A 22,455-nucleotide genomic window follows, 5' to 3' on the forward strand; every position below is an offset into this window, starting at 1 on the left:
CTCACGTTGATGAGCCACGTGTTTCAGATCAGTAGTTTAGGCCTGGCCAGGTGTTCGAACTTTTGAAACTGTACTATGGCATCTCGTGGAGAAAAATCTTTGTCTTTGGCTGAACATGTCCAACACGCTGGTCAAAAATCATTGTCTTTGGCTTAACGTGTCCAACATGCTGGTCAAAAGTCATTGTCTTTGGCTGAACATGTCCACCACGCTGGACAAAAGTCATTGTCTTTGGCTGAACGTGTCGATGTCTTAAAGAGACTTGACCAACGGGAGAGTCAGATTTCTATTGCAAAATATTACAGCCAGATTTCTCAGATTCACAAAACAAGGAAGCCATATTGAAAGACTGGCAAAACAACAGCAATCCTACCAGGAAACGGAAAAAAATTGGGAAGTCTGGAGATGTTGCTGCGATGGTTTGCTGAAGCTAGAAGTCATCAACTGCCAATCAGTGGGCCTCTGCTGATGAAGAAAGCAGCACAGCTATCCAAAGAACTGGCCATAGAAGCAACAAATGGATGGCTAGAGAGGTGGAAAGTTCATAATGGCATAAAATTTAAGAAGCGGCATGGTGAAAAACAAGACGCAGATGAGTTTGGTGCAGAAAGATGGGTCAATGAAGTGTTGCCATCAGTCAATAGTGGATATGAACCGTGCAACGTTTTCAATGCCGATGAGACGGGTCTGTACTGGCATGCCATCCCTGATGGAACACTGGCTTTCAAACGCAGCGAAACTTTTGGTTTCAAGGTGTCAAAGGAAATATTGACATCACTGCTCAGTTGTAACATTGACAATAGTGAAAAGCTCGAGCCACTAGTGATTGGGAAGAATCAAAATCCTCGGTGCTTCAAAAACATTAAACGCCTGCCCGTTGAATATGAAAGCAACAAAAACGCATTGACGACAGTGACACTGTGGATTGAATGGTTGCAGAAGCCTGACAATCTGATGAGAAGGCGTAGGACAATTTTCAAGCGTAAGACCATCAAGAGTGAATTTACTCAGCGGTGATCAATTAACACTGGTTAAGTTATCTTCCACAGCTTCTCAATGCAAAAAACTGTTAGCATCAGTTACAGCAGTACCATAAAAGCTAAGTATTATAAGCCTTATATAGCAAGCTGGTTTTGATGAAATAATAAGTTGAACATAGAGTACTGGTTTGAAGAGGAACTGACAGTTTCTTATTATTGCAAACATTAGAAAAAATTATTTATATATAAAAAATAAATAATCATAAAAAAAAACCAAAAATAGAGAAACATAAAAAGAGGATATACAAAACAGGCAATTGAAGACCAGTGATAGTTCTGGCGAAGGAGGACTGACACCTCCTTCGCCTAAAAGGTCTGGTTCTGGTTCGGGACTTAGGCTTTTTTTTGTTTGATAATGTGTTGCAAGTGCAGATGTAGTGGTGGTATGGCCGTTTAAACTGCTGAACGTAGAGGTAGGCCATTCTCAAAAAAACCCTCATTTTGGCCGGTTTTTTTGAGAATGGACATTTTCCCTGCTTCTACTTTCAACGTTTAGGGCCTTAGGCCAAAAGGGGACGTTTTTTGGGATTATGCCCCTCCAAGGGTTTATGTTAAAATACTCCTCTATATTCATCAATTATTTAGGGATATTGGTCTAAGACTTTACAATATATATTTCACATCCATTAAGAAAAGAATTTTATGTCATATATATAAAATGGAAAGATTTATTGCAATACAGAAAGGGTGTTTTAAGAAATTTCAAGATGTATGGGAGCCATTAACAAAATATTGAACTGATTAGAGGACATTTTTTCCCTTAAATTTACAAGTTCAATTGTGAGGGGGGGAGGGAGGGTAATTTATTATTACAAATTGTATAAGGTATTTGATTATATGATAAGAAAGGATGGGAAGGGTGGGAGATAAGAGCATATCATTTGTACCATTGATGATTATTAAGTGATATATTTATTGTTAATTTGTTTGAAAATATTGTCACACTTATTGTAAGTTTGAAAATGAATAAAGATAAAAAAAAGAAAAGAACTCCATTCAAAAATAGAAAAGGAAAGAATAAAAGTAAGAATTTTTTTTGTTTAATTCATACAATGCTGTAATAATGAAAATATCAATAGGAAATCATAACTAATACATACACACTGAAAATTTTCTTAAAAAAATCAATCACTACATAAATACAGATTGCAGTCCCAAACTCATTTCTTCAATTTGAAAAAGCCAATTGAAAAAAAATGTGCTTTTAAATGTCTTTTAAAATTTATATATGATGCTTCTTTTTTCAATTCTATGGGCAAATTATTCCATAGCCTTGGAACTAGATAATAAAAGCGCGCAATCTCTAGTTGAAGCAAAATGTGCCTTCGCGATATGGGGAACGACTACCCTATTGTCATTCAAAGATCATAATAAACGCCTTGGGGCATAAAATAACACCAAGTTACTAAGACATGAAGGTTGTAACTGAAATAATGCTCTATGTGCCAACATCATGATCTTAAATTTGATCCTAAATTCCATTGGTAACCAATGGAATTTTAAATACAAGCAGGAACTGTTTATTACAAGAAAAATGTACAGTGCTGTATATGCCTTTCAGCGCTACAGAAATGATAAATAATAGTAGCAGCAGGTGCCGATTAGTGCAGTGCTAAGCGCAATTCTATAAATTCTATATGAATCTTGCTTAGCGTCTGTTATGCATCATAACTTTTAGGCGCATCCATTTAGGCCAAGGAAAACCTAACCTAAATGCCTGTGTTTAAGTTGTGCACACACTGGTGCATAACTTCAAAGAATACCCATAATCCACCCCTAACTATGCCCGCTTTTAGAGTTGCACACTGGACATGACGCATGACAATTTGTGCTTTGCACCTACCGAATTGTGCATGTAACTTTCAAGTAAATCCAATTAGCGTCAATTTATGAGGTGTTAATTGCCAGTTATCGGCACTGATTAGGCCCACTAATCAATTAAGTTAGGCGTGTACATCGGTTATGCGTACAATTTTACGCGTCATATTTAAAATAGGGGGGAACTGAATAACCTTGATTTTACATAGGAGCCCATAGTACTTCTGAAATAGGAGGTGGTAAAGGTTTCCATGTTAATTATTTTCAGTGGCCACATGCTAATGCTATCATTACCACATGGCCAGAAAATGAAATAATTGAAAAAGGCCCAATTTACAGCCATGCTAGGAATGGGCTTAATGTTTGGGAAAGTCCTGTGTGCTAAGTCAATTTATAAGTGCTGTTTAGTAAATGGGCCCCCTTAAAAATAATCATATTACAAGTTACAATTTACCTCACAGTGATGACCCTTTGCAAGTTCTGGCTGTCTCTAAGTATCTTGTGGATTTTCCAAGGGGCTGCCAAAGAGACTTACTGTTTCTCATTCATCTTCAATGGATCCAGTTCCTGGTTTCCATGGAAACCCCATCCATTTAGCAAAATATTATCAATTTTCAGAGCCAACACCAAATTAGTAGTTTTTAAAATAAAAAAACCTAGCCCTCTGGCGATTCACCGATCCCATATTTTAAAAAAGAAGTTCTTCAGATCCTCCAATGTGGGATTTCAAAATATAAGTACAGAAACACTGAGCTAGTCTTCTTTTCTTTAGCTACCGTATAGATTATAAATTTTTACTTACTTTGAAGAAACCTGGGTGGATTGTCATTGACATCACTCAGGGTGATGTTGACAGTAGTGGTCCCAGCTAATCCTCCCAGCAGACCACTCATATCTTTGGCCTGGATAATCACTTCATAGTATTCTCTTGCTTCTCTGTCCATGTTTGTTAGTGCAGTTCTAATTATGCCTGTGGAATTAGGGGGGAAAAAAAGGAAATAAGAACAATTTGCTTCTGTTTTGACTATCCATATAAGCAGCTACAACTTTATACATATATTGCCTTTCCTTAGAAATTAGCAATATGGTTTACATCAAACCAAAGCAGAGGAAAAAGGATTGGAAATATCATATTAACCAGTATAAACTTTCTTTGAAAGAAGTATAGAATTATTTTTCAAGATTGGCAGGTCTAAATTACTAATAAACTATTAAATACTACCTTGTCTTCAGCACTTCAACCCACAGCACTGGAATTAGCATCTTATTTTGGAACTAAGGTACTGGATTTGCAAAGGTTTATGAAGAAAAGGGTTTAATCTTATTGGATGATAGCCCCAAATAGAGACATTCCTGCAGACAGATTATGGGAGGGATTTGTTTTAATCTATTCTTCAGAGATTTAGTGAAGAAGTTTTTTCTCATTGTGATTTAGAACCCTACCCTTCGATTCTATTGAAGAATCCTTCAATTTTTTTTTTTTTTTAATGGCTTATGGTCTGAATTTAGCAAGTACTAAACCCTGGCCTCTTTCTTCAAGTACTAGGTCATATACGATTAACATCCGTACCAAAAAAAGTGGTGGTATTCCAATCTAGCAACATTCTAGATTGATTGAATTCCTCCCCAAATCCCTCTTTATCAATTTTTCCTCTAAATTGATTATCTTGATAAATGGAAACAGATTTCGATGTAATCTCCCAAGTGTAGACTGAAATCTACTAAAAATGATCACATCATGATACAGGATACCAACTAAAATCAGGTTTAATTGAGAACCTATAGAATCAAACATACAGGCAAAAATATATAAATGATGACCTCTAATATGAGTTTTTCTATATAAATAATCCCCCTGATATTCAGTGGGTCTTAACTGGCTCAAAATGTCTCCTGGCCAGTTAAGCGCTCACTGGCTAGCCTGGTGACCAGCTATGCCACACGACATAGCCAACCACCACTGATTTTCATCAGCTGGCCAGCTAAGGCATGTGGCAAGATAGACCTGCCTAAAAAGCAGATCTATCTTTGGCCAAACTTCAACCCTGCTGTTTTTAAAAGACAGCACCCTTATGAAGGAATCCGGCTTTTCCACCAGGGATGAATAACCCGTCCTGTTTGGAATGGGAACGGAATAGCACTTATTTAGTGGAACATCTTTTGAATGCTGAGGGCCATTTGAAACCATTGGATTGGATTAGGGATCAACTGGGTAATCGCTGGGGAGACACCTTTGCATTTTGTCAGGCCAAATATTATAGTCTGTCACTCCCGCTGGAACAGTTACATCAGCCCTTAGGGAAATGTGTTCGAGATTATTTTGCAGGCGTGGAAATTTCCAATACCTCAGTGTCGGCATTGCATAAAGCCCTATACCAATTTGAGAGTAGTAAGGATACCCAACACATAAAAACAGGCTGAGAACGGGAGCTTCATACTGTACTGGGGTAAAGTGATATTTTCTGAAACATCAAGGAGATACCAAAGCGAGTCACTGGAGTGGTACTGCGGGAGTGCTATGGCTCAAATGCTTTACAGAGTTTACTTACTATACCCAAGTGCAGCTGCATAAAATAGGAGGTATTGAATCCCCTCTCTGTCTTAAATGTGGTAGAGAGCCTAATACTCTCTCCCATTCCTTGTGGGACTGTTTACTTACTCAGCAGTTTTGGACATCCATAGTACACCATCTGCAAAATATGTTGAGGGGATGATTACGGGTATAGTAGAACAATTGCTGCTTGATGTGCCTGGCACTTTGCAGGGAGTGCCTAAGGGAGGGATTTTGTTGTGTCGTAAGGTGTGTCTCCTAGCTCGCACATGCATATTACAATCCTGGACTTCTTTAGCCCCTTCATCATTCTAGAAATGGCAGACACAGGTCCAAACTTTACCAGCTTGGGAGGCATGGGAGGTGGAGGGTCACACTGGCAGGTGCAAATATTTCTTACTTACCTGGGATGCTTGCTTATTTGGTTTCTTTACCTCCCATAGGACATAGTTTAATACATTATCTAGGACGTAGTTTACTTTTACATACATTTACAAGGACATAATGTAACTATGATAATGTATGTAAAAGAAAACTATTATAGTGAGATTGGAAAGCACTGCGATATTTGTTTGAAAGCTTTCCTGTTGATTCTTTATGTAGGGCTAGGAATAATTGATATCTCGCCAGGGGTCATCAGAGACCGGGCCCTTGGGTGTACTAGGTCTTTCTGGCTTAAATTTTGTTGGGATATTCTTTCCCTTCCCATGAGATTTAAATATGGGGGGGTTAGGGGGAGATTGGGGGGTGGGGGGAATTTTGTATCGAGAGCTATGTATCTGTTGATGGTCATCAGTAAAAATTGTTTTCAATCTAAAAGACAGAAGATAGTAAGATATACATTCCAACAGTTCAGATTGAATCACATGTCAGCTTCCTGGGGATCTGGATATAAGAGAATTCAACAGATAAAATCCAAATCCTTATTATTGATATTACCAGTGAAGAGTTCTAGTCCAGTTAACATTTTAGGGCTTGTTATTCATCCTGTGACCGTAAGCAGCTAGTAAGCTGCTTCCAGCCATAGGCTGAACTAATCCTGGATATTCAATGTCAGGGTAAGCATGACTCCCGTCACTGAATATCTGGGTATAGCCACCAACCTGGAAGTTAACTGGGTACTGTCCAATATTAAAATCTGTGCCTGGTTAACTTGGACCATATAGTTAGGTCAGCTGTTTTACTGCCCTAACTTTATACAGTTATTTAGCTGGTTAGTAGACTGAAAATTGATACTAACTAGCTAACACCCCACCCCCCCCATTTTTTTTTTTTTACTAAGCTGCGGTTGAGATTTCTACCGTGGCCCCAAAGAGCTAAATGCACTGATGCTCACAGAATTCCTATGAGCACTGGTGCAGCGTCAGAGCATTTAGCGTTCTGGGCCGCAGTTGAAACCTCTACCGCAGCTTAGTAAAAGAGGGCCTAAGTGATTGCTCCACCCTAACTTCACTCCCAGTCCACTCCTAACTTGTCTGGTTAGGGGATGACCAGTTAGTGGACATATCAATGGTACTAACCAGTTAAGCGCTGGTGAATACTGGCTGCCAGCTCACTCAAAAAGGATTATTCTTTTGAATATTGACTCTTTAGAATCTACTAAAGCCACTTTATAAATTAGAGATATATACAGATATTCCTATCTTTGATCTAATCTAAGAAAATGTAAAAGCTTATATTCTGGAGGACATAATTCTAACAAAACAGGTCATGATCTGATGAATTCCAGGACTTTACTACAAGAGTTAAGCCTATCTGAGCCTCTCCTTTACCAGATCTAGGCCTCCTTTTATCAAGCTGCACTAGGTGTTTTTAGCGTGAGTCGGCGCGGTAAATGCTCTGATGCTGATAGAATTCCTATGAGTATCGGAGCACTTACCACGCCAGCCTGCGCTAAAAACCTCTAGTGCAGCTTGACACACACTCAAATACATACTAAGAACCCCAGCATAGGAATTATTACAGTTTCTAACAAAAATATTTTATCCGTTTCTTCTTGAAAATTACTAATCAGTACCACAATTCTAAATCAAATAAAACTATTTTTCTCACAGGTTTAAGTTCTTAGGGTATGCGCACTATTTGTTTAATTTTCAGTCAAACTAAGCTTTGTGCATAATTCATTTGTTGCATAGCAAAATACCAGATTAGGACACAAGATGGCAGTAAAACTTAAGAAACCCATCCATGCATTTACTGCCTTTCACAAAGGTGGTTCTTGCTTTCAATTGTAGAAGGAGAAGAAGCAGAATAGAGATATTTGGTCAATATTTAAAAAGAAATATGTGTCAATGGCAGCCAGTGACTACATACATCTGGCATCTGAATATTTGTTTTTAGAATTTATATACTGTCTATAATAGAATACAATATTTATTTATATACCGCAAATACCTCAACAAAGTTCATTGCGGTTAACATTAGTAAGAAATGGAGACTATATCCAGAATTACAGTCTTAATCAATACAAAGTTGCTACTCCTTTAACACATATTCATTGAACAAATGTTTTCAAAGCCTTCTTAAAAACTTTTGTAATTATTCTTTAAAGTTTTTAGTCCGATACATTTTTCAAAAGTTTTGCAGTCTGATATTCAACTGTGGAATTAAACATTCTAGTATACTTTATTCCTCTTACCTCCAGAAATTGAAATGGGGAATTCCATCTTAAGCCCTGTAATCCTACTTCAGAATAATATGGCAAAAGAGACATATAAAATGGTGCTTCTCCTTGATAAATTTTAAACAGCATACAAAAAAAAATGTAAACTGGATTCTGGCTTCTACAAGAAGCCAACAAAGCTTCATGAAATATGGTGTAATCCTATCTCTGAATTGCAGTATTTTATAAAGTTTGCAATTTATGTAATATAGATTTGGGGCAATCCAAATAAATGATGTTACAATAATCTATCAACGACAAAAACAAAGATTGAACTAGGTAGACGGTTTCCGCATTTAAAATATACATAAGAATAAAACAAGCTGTATTGTTTGAGAACTCCTTATCTCTTTATGTCTTGCCTCCCAAGGGAACCTATTGTGGTCTAAGAAAGGTTTAAATAATTATATTTCAGTCATATATTACACAACATTGTAAGTGTTCTGATTTTTTCTGACTTTGAAAATTGCTGAATTTGTATTGTGTAACATATGGAATAAGTTTTCCTTTGTATATATTTCTCTGATTTTCTATAACAAGAGAATTCTTGTGTTTATTTTGGAAATGAATAAATAAATAATAATAATAATAATTAAAAAAAGAATAAAACAAGCAAGAAAGCTGTATCTTCATAACATATTCCCCCAGCTTTACCTATTAATGAATCAGAGTAGCAGATTCTTTACAAAAATGCTGTTACAAAGAGTTGCGTTTTCAATAATTTCTTAAACTTCAAAGAAACATTAAAAAAAAAGAAAGAAATATGATGGCAGATAAAGGCCAAATGGCCAATCCAGGCTACCCATCTGGATAGTACCCAGGCTACTATCTCCTCCTCTCCCTAAGAGATCTCATGTGCCAGTCCCTTGCTTTCTTGAACTCAGACACAGTCTTTGTCTTCTCCACCCTATTCCACGCATCTACCCACCTTTCTGTAAAAAAGTATTTTCTTGCATTACTCCTGAGTCTTTTAACTTCATCCTATGCTCTCTCATTTTAGAGTTCCTTTCAAATGAAAGAGACTCACCTCATGCGCATTTATGCCTTGTAGGTATTTAAACGTCTTGATCATATCTCCCCTCACACTTTTCCTTCAAAGTATAAATATTGAGATGTTTAAGTCTGTTCCCATAAGCCTTATGACGAAGACCACTAACCATTTTACTAGCCTTCCTCTGGGCCAACTCCATTCTGGTTATATCTTTTTGAAGGTGCGGTCTCCAGAATTGTACACAATATTCTAAATGAGGTCTCACCAGAGTCTTATACAGGGACATCAATTCTTACTTTTTCCTACTGGCCATACTTCTCCTTTTGCACCCTACCATCCTTCTAGCTTTTGCCATCATCTTTTCAACCTGTTTGGCCATCTTAACATCATCACATACTATCACTCCCAAGTCCTGTTTCTCTTTCGTGCACAAAAGTTCTTAACCCTCTAAACCAGGGGTGTCAAAGTCCCTCCTCGAGGGCCGCAATCCAGTCGGATTTTCAGGATTTTCCCAATGAATATGCATGAGATCTATTTGCATGCACTGCTTTCATTGTATGCTAATAGATCTCATGCAATTCATTAGGGAAATCCTGAAAACCTGACTGGATTGCGGCCCTCGAGGAGGGACTTTGACATCCCTGCTCTAAACTGTACCATTCCCTCAGGTTTTTGCAGCCCAAATGCATGACTTTACATTTCGTAGCACTAAATCTTAGCTTCCAAATTTCAGACCATTCTTCAAGCTTTTCTAGGTCCTTCCTCATGTTATTCACACCATCACTGGGAGGGGGAAGGATCACCATTTTGAAGAGGTAGCCCTATCAGCAGGAGGGAGTGGGCATCCCTCCTGCTAATGTTTCACCCAAAGATACAGGGGGTGTTGGGGATGTGTGTGGGGATGTCGGGAGGGAGGCTGGGGATGTTGGGGAGTGTTGAGGGGCGTCAGAGTATTGGTGTGTGTGTGTGTGGGGGGGGGGGCTGGTGCGACAGGAGGGGGCTCTCTTTGGAGAGGGGCTGGGGATTAGTGACCACGCGCCTTCCCTCCCTTAAGTTTATTTTCGCCGTGAAGGTAAGGGGGAGGGAGGGAGATTCTCGGGCTGTTGAAGGGCAGTGAGGTGGCGAGAGGGAAGGGTGGATGCTGCGGGGATGGGGCGGTGAAGGGGACGGTTGGGACGGGGCGGTGAAGGGGGCGGTGGGGACGGGGCGGTGAAGGGGACGGCGGGGATGGGGCAGTGAAGGAGACGATGGTCCGGTAACGGGGCAGTGACGGGGACAGATTTTTTCCCCGTGTCATTCTCTAGTTTGCCATGATAGAAACGAACTTCACTCCTAAGCCAAGGCATGAGGAGTATGATCTCAAGTCTCTCAAATTTACTACTAATGCTTGCCATAGTACTTTTAGAGTACCAAAGAGAGCTTCCTTCTGGAGTTCATAAGATGTAACATATATAGGCAACTTGTTCAAGTGTTCTTGAAAATTCTTTTTGATCAAGTTTCTTTCAAACTCTCGTGAATTTATTTTACTAAAAGTAGAATGAAGATATGAAAAAAAGATGTACGGTAATCTCTGTCTGTGGGATGTAATATTTGTTAGACATTCACTAGGCAACAGCATTCACCATATTTTTTTTTTTTTATCACACCTTCGTATAGATGTGTAGAACATTGGGACATCTACTTTAGACATCTTAGGGTTCATATAACTGAAACTCTTGGACATCCAGTAGAACAGGTTTTAGACGGTGATGTTTCAGTTATGCAGCTACTTCGTTTTCAAAATGTCCTTCTATTTCTGGATGTGTTTTCCATCATGGACCCAATTTTCGGATGTCCCACCCTGGACATCCCAATTCGGACTTAGACGTCCTATCGGAAATGCTCCTCCGCATCTGCTTTTTCTTTTCTAAGATATTGGAGCAATTTCTTTCTTCTTATGACGTGAAAAATTCCATCAGTGTTAAGAGAGATAATCTTAATCTCCAAAGGCTGTTAAATGGAAGTACAAGGGCAGTTTGAAAAGTCTGGCAAAAAATCAAGTTAAACCTATTTTTTTAAAAAAGTTATATTTCTTAAAATAGGGTTCCTTTTATTACGGTGCGCTAAATATTAGCATACGCTAAATGCTAAGGCGCCTATAGAATATAATGGATGCCTTAGCATTTAGCGCGCCATAATAAATCAATCAATCAAGAGCTATACACTTGGGTCTCCTTTTACTAAGCTGCGGTAGCATTTTTAGCACGCACTGATGATTAGCGCATGCTAACCCCGCGCTACGCGGAAAAACTAACGCCAGCTCTATGGAGGCATTAGCGTCCAGTGCGTGCAGCATTATACCGCGCGCTAACCGCACGCTAAAACCGCTAGTGCAGCTTAGTAAAAGGAGCCCTAAGTCCAGCAAGATTCCAGTTTCTCCATCCCATTGAAAAAATACGGTTTTGCCAAATTTGAAAAGATATTTGTTTAACTTGATTTTTTTTTAACCAAACTTTTCAAACCACCCTTGTAAGTTTGACCCAGCCATTTCCAAGCACTACGGCAAAATGTTTGCAACATAAGTTTATTCCACATTGAAGTCTCTTCCTCAAGAATAAATTATACAAATTAAATATAAAACAAAACAGCATCTTAGCAAACAAGCCTTGCTCAAACATATGTAATTTTCTGGCAGGTTCTGGAAACAGCAAACAAGCTGCTTTGCAGATACTGCATCTGTTCATAATTTGTAATTGCTTGTCTACAATTTGTATTGTTTAAATTTTTACATGCTAATTATCGCTCTCCTCTTTCAAAATCTTGTCAATCATTTTTACACGTTTCCAGATGTTCACTAATGCACATTAACTTTACAATTTGAACTACAGTTATCTGTTATATTTATACTTCCCATATATAAATCATCCCTAGCATACGGCTCAGAGCAATACAATCTACATAATTGAAGCAGTGATGTGATAATTACTGAAAAAAAAGTAAAGTTTTGTTTACGCTGTCAAGTCATATCACATTTGAGTTGGCCTTCCTTACATTTAAATTCTTGTCTCTCACTTTGTTAATGAATACGAGTTTATTTATTGGAGTGCTACCTTCACTCTTACTTTCCCATATACCATGTTTCCCCGAAAATAAGACAGTGTCTAATAGTAATTTGGGGCCAATAAAACGCACTAGGTCTTATTTTTAGGGTATGTACATGATCATCTCTCCCTTTCTTTCCTTCACCCCAATTCTTCCCCTTTCCTTTCCCCCCCCCACCCACATGTACAGTTATCTTTCCTTCCCTCCCTCCCATCCCTTGTGCAGCAGAATCCTTGCCCAGCTTCTATCCTTCCCTCCCTCCCTCCCATTCCTTATGCAGCAGAACCCTTGAGCACCCCCCCTCTTTCACCACCGCTGAACTCCCACTGACCCTCATCCTTCCCTCCCATCCGAACCCTGCCGACCACGAGTGAGCCCTACGTAACTTCATCCAAAGCAGTGTTGGGCCAGCAGCAATCTAAACAGTCTGCTTTGGCCTTCTCTGCTGGGGAATTCACTCTGCTGCATTACTGATGACGTCATCAGTAATGCGGCAGAGTGAATTCGCCAGCGGAGAAGGCCAAAGCAGCCTGTTTAGAGTGCTGCCGGCCCCGACGCTGCTTTGGATGAGGTTATGTAGGGCTCGCTCGCGGTCGGCGGGGTTCGGATGGGAGGGAAGGATGGAGGGTCAGTGGGGGTTTAGCTGCATGGTGGGAGTGGGAGTGGGCTGAAGAGTTGCTGTCGGCGAATTCCGGAACTAGAGCTAACTTTTGGGGTAGGGCTTATATTAAGACCTGCCTTGAAAATCATGCTAGGGCTTATTTTCGGGGTAGGTCTTATTTTTGAGGAAACACGGTAGAATCAAAGTGGTGTCTCTAGTAAGAAATTATTTCTTGTCTGAATCCACCATTATAGCCATAAAGAAATACATTAATTTAGAATGTGTTATTGAAAATAAAAGTATCAACTGCAGCTTCACTGAATATAATTCCAATGATTAAATATATATGACTTCTCATTTTGTTGATTTAAAAAGTCATACAAATTGAGGAAGACAATCTCAAATCTAATGGTATGTGCCTGTAATAAGATTCTTCCTGTCATGGCTTAAAGCACTGTTCCTAGTAAGTGGATTGTGCATTTAATTAGATATGCTCAAGAGCACTGGAGCAGCATCAGAGCATTTAGCGCTCCGGGCTGCGGTAGAATCTTATACCGCAGCTTAGTAAAAAACAAAGGTGGGGGGGAGGGAGGGAGGGGGGAGTTAAGAAATAATTTTCTCTGGTTTGTTTTAAATCTACTACTTAGAAACTGCATCACATGCCTTAGTCCTATATAAATTGATCCAAATATAAACCAAGGAGACCTTTTTCCACGAACAAATGTTGACTTGAATATACAGTATACTGAGGTTAGAAATTTGGGTGATCCTGGTGAGAAAGTCTACAAAGACTAGACATCTTTGCCATAAGTTTTTAATGCAATTTTTTAAAACTTTAAATATTGTTATCACTGCAAAACCACACATTTACAATGACAGCAGTTTAAACAGTTCCTGTGATTTGAGGTTTTTCCCACGTCCCTTAGTAGCTATGACAAAAATGTATTGCTGGGGTCTGCCCATGAAGGCCCCCTAGTGGCTACATGAGCTTGAAGGTACGAAGCAGTAACATAGAACAGGATGGTAATAATAATAATAATAACAGTTTATATACCGCAGTACCGTGAAGTTCTATGTGGTTTACAAAAGACTAAAAGAGGAACAAGTTGATTGAATTTAAAAGAGGTTAAGGAAAGAAAATGGTAATAGGACAAAAGAACCGTTAAGGAGAAAGAGATAAGAACATAAGCAATGCCTCCGCTGGGTCAGACCTGAGGTCCATCGTGCCCAGCAGTCCGCTCACGCGGCGGCCCAACAGGTCCAGGACCTGTGCAGTTATCCTCTATCTATACCCCTCTATCCCCTTTTCCAGCAGGAAATTGTCCAATCCTTTCTTGAACCCCAGAACCGTACTCTGCCCTATTACGCCCTCTGGAAGCGCATTCCAGGTGTCCACCACACGTTGGGTAAAGAAGAATTTCCTAGCATTCATTTTAAATCTGTCCCCTTTCAACTTTTCTGAATGCCCTCTTGTTCTTTTATTTTTTGAGAGTTTGAAGAATCTGTCCCTCTCCACTCTCTCTATGCCCTTCATGATCTTGTAAGTCTCTATCATATCCCCTTTAAGTCTCCTCTTCTCCAGATGAATGGGTCAGTTAACCAGGGTTGTCCAACGTCTGTCCTTGAAGGCCACAATCCAGTCGCGTTTTCAGGATTTCCCCAATAAATTTGCATATAATCTATTTGCATGCACTGCTTCCATTATATGCAAATAGATCGCATGCACATTCATTTGGGAAATACGAAAACCTGAGGTTGGACACCCCTAGTATAAAAACTCCCAAGAACAAAATGAACCCGTATGCCCTATCCTATCCACCCATCCATACTAACTGCTCAGATCCATCATCTCCACCTTGCCCTCAATTTATTAACCAAGCACAGCAAAACTTGCAACAACCCCTACCCCCCGATGAATACAGGCACCACTATCCTTCATAGATGCCCCTTTCAGCCGACATCGTGCTTACCATTAAAGAAAACTGCTATTGCTGCCACCGACTCCAAAGAAGGCTGTCAGTACCATTCCCATCAGCCCTATCCAGTGCACAGGAACCCAAAGGTTTATGCACCATTTATAATCAACAAATAACGAGGGGAGAAACAGGAATGCAGAATAAATTCACAGGAGAGCCTAAAGTATAGAATACATTGTGAGAGAGAGGGTATGGATTGTCCTTATCCGCCAGATCCAGATTTGTACCTAGAGCTCATTGAATGCAAGAGTGAATAGATAGGATTTGATGCCCTTCCCTGATTTTTCATAGGAAGAGGGCCATATGTTTTTGTTTCTGTATGGGATGCTGGATTTTCTGCAGTGGATACACGTTACAGTAGGGTCACACTCTGGGTTTTGTATGACCAACTTCCTCATGAGTATGTCATTTATTTGATTTAAAATGATACTGATGTTTTGCTGCCACCAACACAGAAGAAAGCTGACACCGCTGACGCGATAAACACCAGTACAACTGTCCACCATACAACCTCCCCACACTTAATGCAGGCACCTCTATCCCCAAGACCCTGCACTGGATTACCATATAGTGTCGGCAGCAGCAGCTTACTCCAGGTTTGGTTAAGATTGCCATAAAGCTCCAGAAAAATGAGGACAAAATTGAGACATCCGGATTTTACTTCAATTGAAAGCAATGGAAGTAAGGAGGATAGATAGAGTTTCTACTGCATAGAGAGCCCTAATCACACTGCCATGTAGGTCTCAGGTGAGCCTAGAAATGCCCTGTTCTGCCCCCAGTTCATGGGGGCAGCTTGTGTTGTATGCTTGTGACAGATTATGTCAGTCCGTTTGATTTTTGGTCTGAAAACATATGATCATGTTAGCCCTTATTATCAACAGCTTCATTGGTTGCCGATTGAAGCAAGAGGTTTGTTTAAACTTGGTTGTATTTGCTGGCTCCAGCTTATCTTTCCTCCCATTTTGAATTACATAAGTCTAATAAGAACACTCGAAAAACTTACTGGTTCGCGTTTCCGACACCAAAAGCTTGTCGTTATAAGAGATTCTTAGAAAAAACATTTGCATTTCAGGCAGGAAAAATGAATACCTGGTTGAGTACTTTTATTCCTCAAGCTCAGTCTTATTATTCTTTCAGAAAGTTGTTGAAAACTTATTTGTTTGATAAATTTGTAACCTGTATTTTATGATATGTGTATCTTCGCTGACTGTACAGTGAACCACTTAGAACTAAGTGGTGTGGCACTATACAAGAATAGTTATTATTATTACATAATTATTAGGTTAGAAATATGAACCAGATCTCTATATTCTGTAATCATCTTTGATTGGTCCTTATGAACATTTGTGGACCTTTTGGAGATTTCTTTCTGCTTGCCTCGGGGCATGCTGGGAGTGGTGGAATCCCCCCTTCCTCCGATTGCTCTCTTGAGAAAAATTGAGATGGAAGCTGTGCCTGGGTCTTAGTTTCACTATGAGGAGAGCGTGTGCTTTCCACGCTGGGTTTTTTTCCCACGCTTGGTTTTTTTTTCTTCTCAGGGTAGTAATTCATAGTGAAGGAAAGGAGATGTCAGACCCTGGAAGGGGAGAGAGAGAGAAGCCAGGGCATAAGGGGAGGGAAGAGAAGGAGACATGTAAGGCCAGGGTTTTAAAGGCCTGCTTTTCTGGCGCCTACCTTTTACGTGAATCACGGCTACAGAGGCACTTTATGACGCCTAACGCCACTTTAGCTTTAGCCACGCCTACAGTGGTGTTAGGTGTTGTAAAGCACCTCTGTAGTCACAATGAAGGTGCCGGTAGATGCTTACATTTTTTTCTTTTGTAAATCTTTATTGATATTTCAAACTTTATAATGTCTACAATTTAAACATCAGAAAAAACTATATGAAAATACATTATTATCATCAAAATTATTACATTCATCAAATTTTAATCCCCTTCTTATCCTAATTATAATCAGTAATCTTATATATTATTTAAATATTTATTTATATATATATATTTAAATGGCTTTTTCACCTATGTTAGGTGTCGAATTTAAGACACAATAACTTATAGAATAATGTAACTTAATATTCCTGGTGGAATTCTGCACAACTGCACAGTGCAGAATTTATGCAATATTCCCCATCCATGCAGAATTCTGCACAGACCTGTCAGCTCCTGACCCAAGTGGGTCTGGCCTCCGATTGACCTCAATACGGCAGAGGAAAGGCCTTAGCGGAGCTGGTCACAAGCAGCCTGTTTACAGTGCTGCCTCTGCTTTGGGAGGGCCTGCGGATAAAATATACTGGCTCCACAAGGGGAGGGGGTTCAATTGCAGGGCAGACCCATGTGGAAGAGAGAGGGGGTTGTTGGGCAGGAGCAGTGCGGTCGGAGAGAGAGAGGGCAGACCTGCAGAAAGGGGAGGGGGAGGGAAAGGGGGCATGGATAGTGAACTGCAATTGGGGAGGGGGGGAAGAGAGGAATGGACATGGATGGTGGACCAAAACTGTGTGGGGAGAGGATAGGACATGAATGCTGGACCCAAAGAGTGAAGGGAAGAGGAGGGAAGATGGATGCTGGACCCATAAGTGGGGGGTGGGAAGAAAGTGACCCAGATCAGAAAGGATGGTAGGAAGGGAGGAAGAGATATGAGGGAAAGAGGGAGTGGGTGGGGTAGGGTGAGGGGACATGAATGCTGGGGGTGGGGGAATGGTAGAGTGAGGAAGAGTGACTCAGACCAGAAAGGGGTGGTGGCAAGGGAGGAAGAGATACTTGGCCATGGAGAGAGGGAAACATGGATGCCAGACCATGGGCAGCAGGGAAAGGATTCAGAATGCAAGAGAGAGAGGTGATTGGCTGGGTAGGGTGGGGCGAGGGGGACATGAATGCTATAAATTCAAGAATGGTGAGAATGTGACCCAGACCAGAAAGAGGGTGGGAAGGGAGGAAGAGATTCTTAGCTAGTGAAGAGAGGGAGAGAGAGATGCCATACCTTGGGGAAAAGGGAGAGGATTCAGGAAGCAAGTGAGAGAGATTTAGGATTTAGAGGGGGACAGAACTGCAGTTGGAGTGACAGAGGAACAGAGAAGGCTAGAACCTGAGAAAGGAAAAGGCAGGAAGGCATTTCAAGATGGGATGGGGGAATTCTATGCAAAATACTACAAATAAACTGCACAGAATTTTGAAATATTGTGTGCAGAATTTTCAAAATTTTTGCACAGAATTCCACCGAGAGTAACTTATACATGTATCACTGGAGCTTAGGCACACACACATATACCAATTCTATGCTGACATAAGTGCTTGTGCCTAAGTTATAGGTGTGTATTTGGGGTTCACAGTCATTCACGCGTGGGACAAAGCCGCACCGACATTTGAGCCCAGCCAATTGGGCGCATGACTCCAGCGTGCTGCCGGAAAAGTTAATTTTAAAGAGCTCTGATGTGGGGTGTGAGGAACCCCCTCAGTTTACTTAATAGTGTTAACGCTGCCATGGGAGGGGGTTGGGGGGTTGGAACCCCCCATTATAGAGGAAACTTAACTTTTTCCCGATTTTTTTAGGAAAAAGTTAAGTTTTCTGTGTAATGTGGGGGGTTGCACCCCCCACGCCCCCTCCAATGACAGCCAACGGCAGTTCGAACAGCATTAAGTGTGTGTGTGTGTGGGGGGGTTCCCCTCCACACCCCCTGTTGGAGCTCTTTAAAATTAACTTTTACAGCAGTGCGCTGGAGTCTTGTGCGCAAATGTCAGGGCCAAAATGTCGGCGCAGCTTTGTCCGGCATGCTTTTGTCCCATCACTGTATTGGTATCTGTAATGTAGGTGTCTCCTTTGTAGTATAGGTTCCTACCAGGAGCTCCCAGGCACATATTTATAGGTGCCTAAAAAAATAATTTACCCTATTTGTGTCATTGGTGCATTACCTTTGAAATTTAAAAGAATAAATAAAATCCTAAATGAGAAACTCAAGAAAAAGGTTGTTGGGTTTTTTTTGGGAATCTCTTTCCATTTCCTTCCCTCATTTTATATTTCACTTTTGTCTTTTTACTTTTCTGAAGGTGACTCATTATCCTACTTTAGTTTTTCCTAAAAAAAATATAAACCGAGCTACAGAAAGTTACAAAATTGGATTTAAAAGAGATTGTTGAGTTGGTTATATGCATTGGCAATAGTCCAAAAACTGCCAAGCATGAGATTCAATTTTGCTAGCAGCTATTCACAGGAGATGCGACTGCCACAAGCAGAAGGTAATGAAGGATTCAGTTTTGAAGGAGTCTTTTTTTTCCCAGTCTTCAAGTAGTCTGAAACTTGGATTCATCTGTTGTGTCAATCAAAGTGGTGGAGGACAAAACACTAACAACCCCCCCCCAAACAATTCCTCTCATAAATTTTAATATGAAATTATTTTTTAAAAAGTACTGTTTCTATGTTTTTTTGAATGTATCTGGATGGATTCTTGCAAAGAATTGGTAGAATAAAGTGAAAAAAAAAAGTGATATGAGAAGCAATTAGTTTAATGTGCAGGTGGTGGTGGTGAGATTTTTTTTTTTTTTTTAAATGCTGGCTGTCTGGCAATGCTGGGCACTGGCACTGAATATCTGAGTCAGCAGTGCTACCTGGAAATTATGTAAAATACTCATGGATATACAGTGTTCCCCTGGTCGTTCGCAGTTGGCGGTTCGCGGTCCCAGTCATTCGCGGTATTTTCCGACCGTGAACAGCCGACAAGGAGAGGGCAGCAGGAGAGAGCAGCTGGAGCACGGGCGAATGCAGGAAATCACTCGCTGTATACTCCGACCACCTCTTCCTGCACTAAGTCAGGCCTTATCCAATCAGGAGCTGCTTTGACACGAAGCTCCTCATTGGTAAGGCCCGACTTAGTGCAGGAAGAGGTGGTAGGAGCATACAGCGAGTGATTTCCGACACTTGCTGATGCTCCGGCTGCTCTCTCCTGCCTCTCCCGCTGCGCTCTCCAGTCTCCCCATAGAAAAATCTTATTCGTGGGTTTTCACGATTCGCGGGAGTTCCTGGAACGGAACCCCCATGACTATCGGGGGAGTACTGTAAATTCCATGTTAGAGGGGACAGAGAATACTGGTAGGGCTGTACTACTGCCTGCCTGGCCAGAAGGAACATTCCAGAAATGATGGCAGAAATGAGGGAAACTAGCAAATTCTGCAACACTATAATAATGGGTGATTTCAATTACCAGATCAAATAATGGAGTAGGGATAGGCTTATAACATCCAGCCCAGTGTATATTAGAAATGGACTCCAGGCAAAATGTTGAATTCTTCAAGAAAGTCTTTATTGGCACATGATCAATAAAGACTTCCTTGAAGAATTCAATAATTTGCCTGAAGTTTCCTAATATACCCTGGGCTGGATATTTTAGGAATATCCCTACTCCTTTTTTAAAATCTGGTTTTATACTCATGGGGATTCGGTTCCAGTTTTCTGACTGTTTTGATGTCAATTAACTGACATATATATATTCAGGAAAAAGTTGTGCAAAAATCAGAGCATCATAAAAAAAAACCCACAACTTAAAGTGATGTTTTCTCTGGTCATGGGAGAACTAAACTACAACTGAGCAACAATAAAAATTACCCCAATGACTGGGTAAATAGTATGTCAGAAATGCAAAGTAGGTCAAGTTCTAAGATGAAATAAACGACTGCTTCATGGAACTGCTGGTTTAGGAACCAAAAAAGGGGGAGCTATTTTAGATCTGATCCTTAGGGAGGGATTCTTCAAGATGCTAGGAGCAACATTTGCAGGAAGGAGCCAGACTGGGCAGGAGCGACTGAGCTTCACTCTTGCCCAAAAGATCCTCAGACCTCTCAGAACCCCCTGGTCTCTGGATGACCCTGAATACTTGGATCCCCCTAGACCAGTAGTCTTAAACCCGTGGCTCAGGGCCCACATGCGGCCCACCAGGTACTATTTTGAGGCCCTCGGTATTATAAATAATGATTCTTTATAGTAACATAGTAACATAGTAGATGACGGCAGATAAAGACCCGAATGGTCCATCCAGTCTGCCCAACCTGATTCAATTTAAATTTTTTTTTTTTTTTTTTCTTCTTAGCTATTTCTGGGCAAGAATCCAAAGCTTTACCCGGTACTATGCTTGGGTTCCAACTGCCGAAATCTCTGCTCATCTACACCCTCCCAGCCATTGAAGCCCTCCCCAGCCATTGAAGCCCTCCCCTGCCCATCCTCCACCAAACGGCCATACACAGACACAGACCGTGCAAGTCTGCCCAGTAACTGGCCTTAGTTCAATATTTAATATTATTTTCTGATTCTAAATCTTCTGTGTTCATCCCACGCTTCTTTGAACTCAGTCACAGTTTTACTCTCCACCACCTCTCTCGGGAGCGCATTCCAGGCATCCACCACCCTCTCCGTAAAGTAGAATTTCCTAACATTGCCCCTGAATCTACCACCCCTCAACCTCAAATTATGTCCTCTGGTTTTACCATTTTCCTTTCTCAGGAAAAGATTTTGTTCTACGTTAATACCCTTTAAGTATTTGAACGTCTGAATCATATCTCCCCTGTCTCTCCTTTCCGCTAGGGTATACATATTCAGGGCTTCCAGTCTCTCCTCATACGTCTTCTGGCGCAAGCCTCCTATCATTTTCGTCACCCTCCTCTGGACCGCCTCAAGTCTTCTTACGTCTTTCGCCAGATACGGTCTCCAAAACTGAACACAATACTCCAAGTGGGGCCTCCAATGACCTGTACAGGGGCATCAACACCTTCTTCCTTCTACTGACTACGCCTCTCTTTATACAGCCCAGAATCCTTCTGGCAGCAGCCACTGCCTTGTCACACTGTTTTTTCGCCTTTAGATCTTCGGACACTATCACCCCAAGGTCCCTCTCCCCGTCCGTGCACATCAGCTTCTCTCCTCCCAGCATATACGGTTCCTTCCTATTATTAATCCCCAAATGCATTACTCTGAATTTATTTGCATTGAATTTTAGTTGCCAGGCATTAGACCATTCCTCTAACTTTTGCAGATCCTTTTTCATATTCTCCACTCCCTCTTCGGTGTCTACTCTGTTACAAATCTTGGTATCATCTGCAAAAAGGCACACTTTTCCTTCTAACCCTTCAGCAATGTCACTTACATACATATTGAACAGGATTGGCCCCAGCACCGAACCCTGAGGGACTCCACTAGTCACCTTTCCTTCCTTCGAGTGACTTCCATTAACCACCACCCTCTGGCGTCTGTCCGACAGCCAGTTTCTGACCCAGTTCACCACTTTGGGTCCTAACTTCAGCCCTTCAAGTTTGTTCAACAGCCTCCTATGAGGAACTGTATCAAAGGCTTTGCTGAAATCCAAGTAAATTACATCTAGCATATGTCCTCGATCCAGCTCTTTGGTTACCCAATCAAAAAATTCAATCAGGTTCGTTTGGCACGATTTACCTTTTGTAAAGCCATGTTGCCTCGGATCCTGTAACCCATTAGATTCAAGGAAATACACTATCCTTTCTTTCAGCAACACTTCCATTATTTTTCCAACAACTGAAGTGAGGCTCACCGGCCTGTAGTTTCCTTCTTCATCCCTGTGACCACTTTTATGAATAGGGACCACATCCGCTCTCCTCCAATCCCCAGGAATCACTTTATGGAAAACTTGTGCCTTCAGTGTCCGGCAGTCATGTTCTGGAACGTTGCCCACCTCACTGCTGTAACTTCACACAAGCGCTTTCCTGCGTCTGTACACGATTGT

At 40.8% G+C, this 22,455-nt stretch overlaps 1 protein-coding gene across 3 annotated transcripts in view; it reads right to left on the reverse strand.

The window, feature by feature from the left end:
- Positions 1–22,455, reverse strand: part of CDH20 (cadherin 20) — a 281,754-nt gene that overhangs the window by 51,138 nt on the left and 208,161 nt on the right. For all 3 annotated transcript variants that reach the window (XM_033935021.1, XM_033935020.1, XM_033935023.1), the window contains exon 5: positions 3,661–3,828. In XM_033935021.1, coding sequence (XP_033790912.1) covers positions 3,661–3,828 — 168 coding nt within the window. The remainder of the gene's footprint in view (positions 1–3,660; positions 3,829–22,455) is intronic.

This window comes from Geotrypetes seraphini, chromosome 2, assembly GCF_902459505.1.
Source record: "Geotrypetes seraphini chromosome 2, aGeoSer1.1, whole genome shotgun sequence".
Lineage (NCBI taxonomy): Eukaryota > Metazoa > Chordata > Amphibia > Gymnophiona > Dermophiidae > Geotrypetes > Geotrypetes seraphini.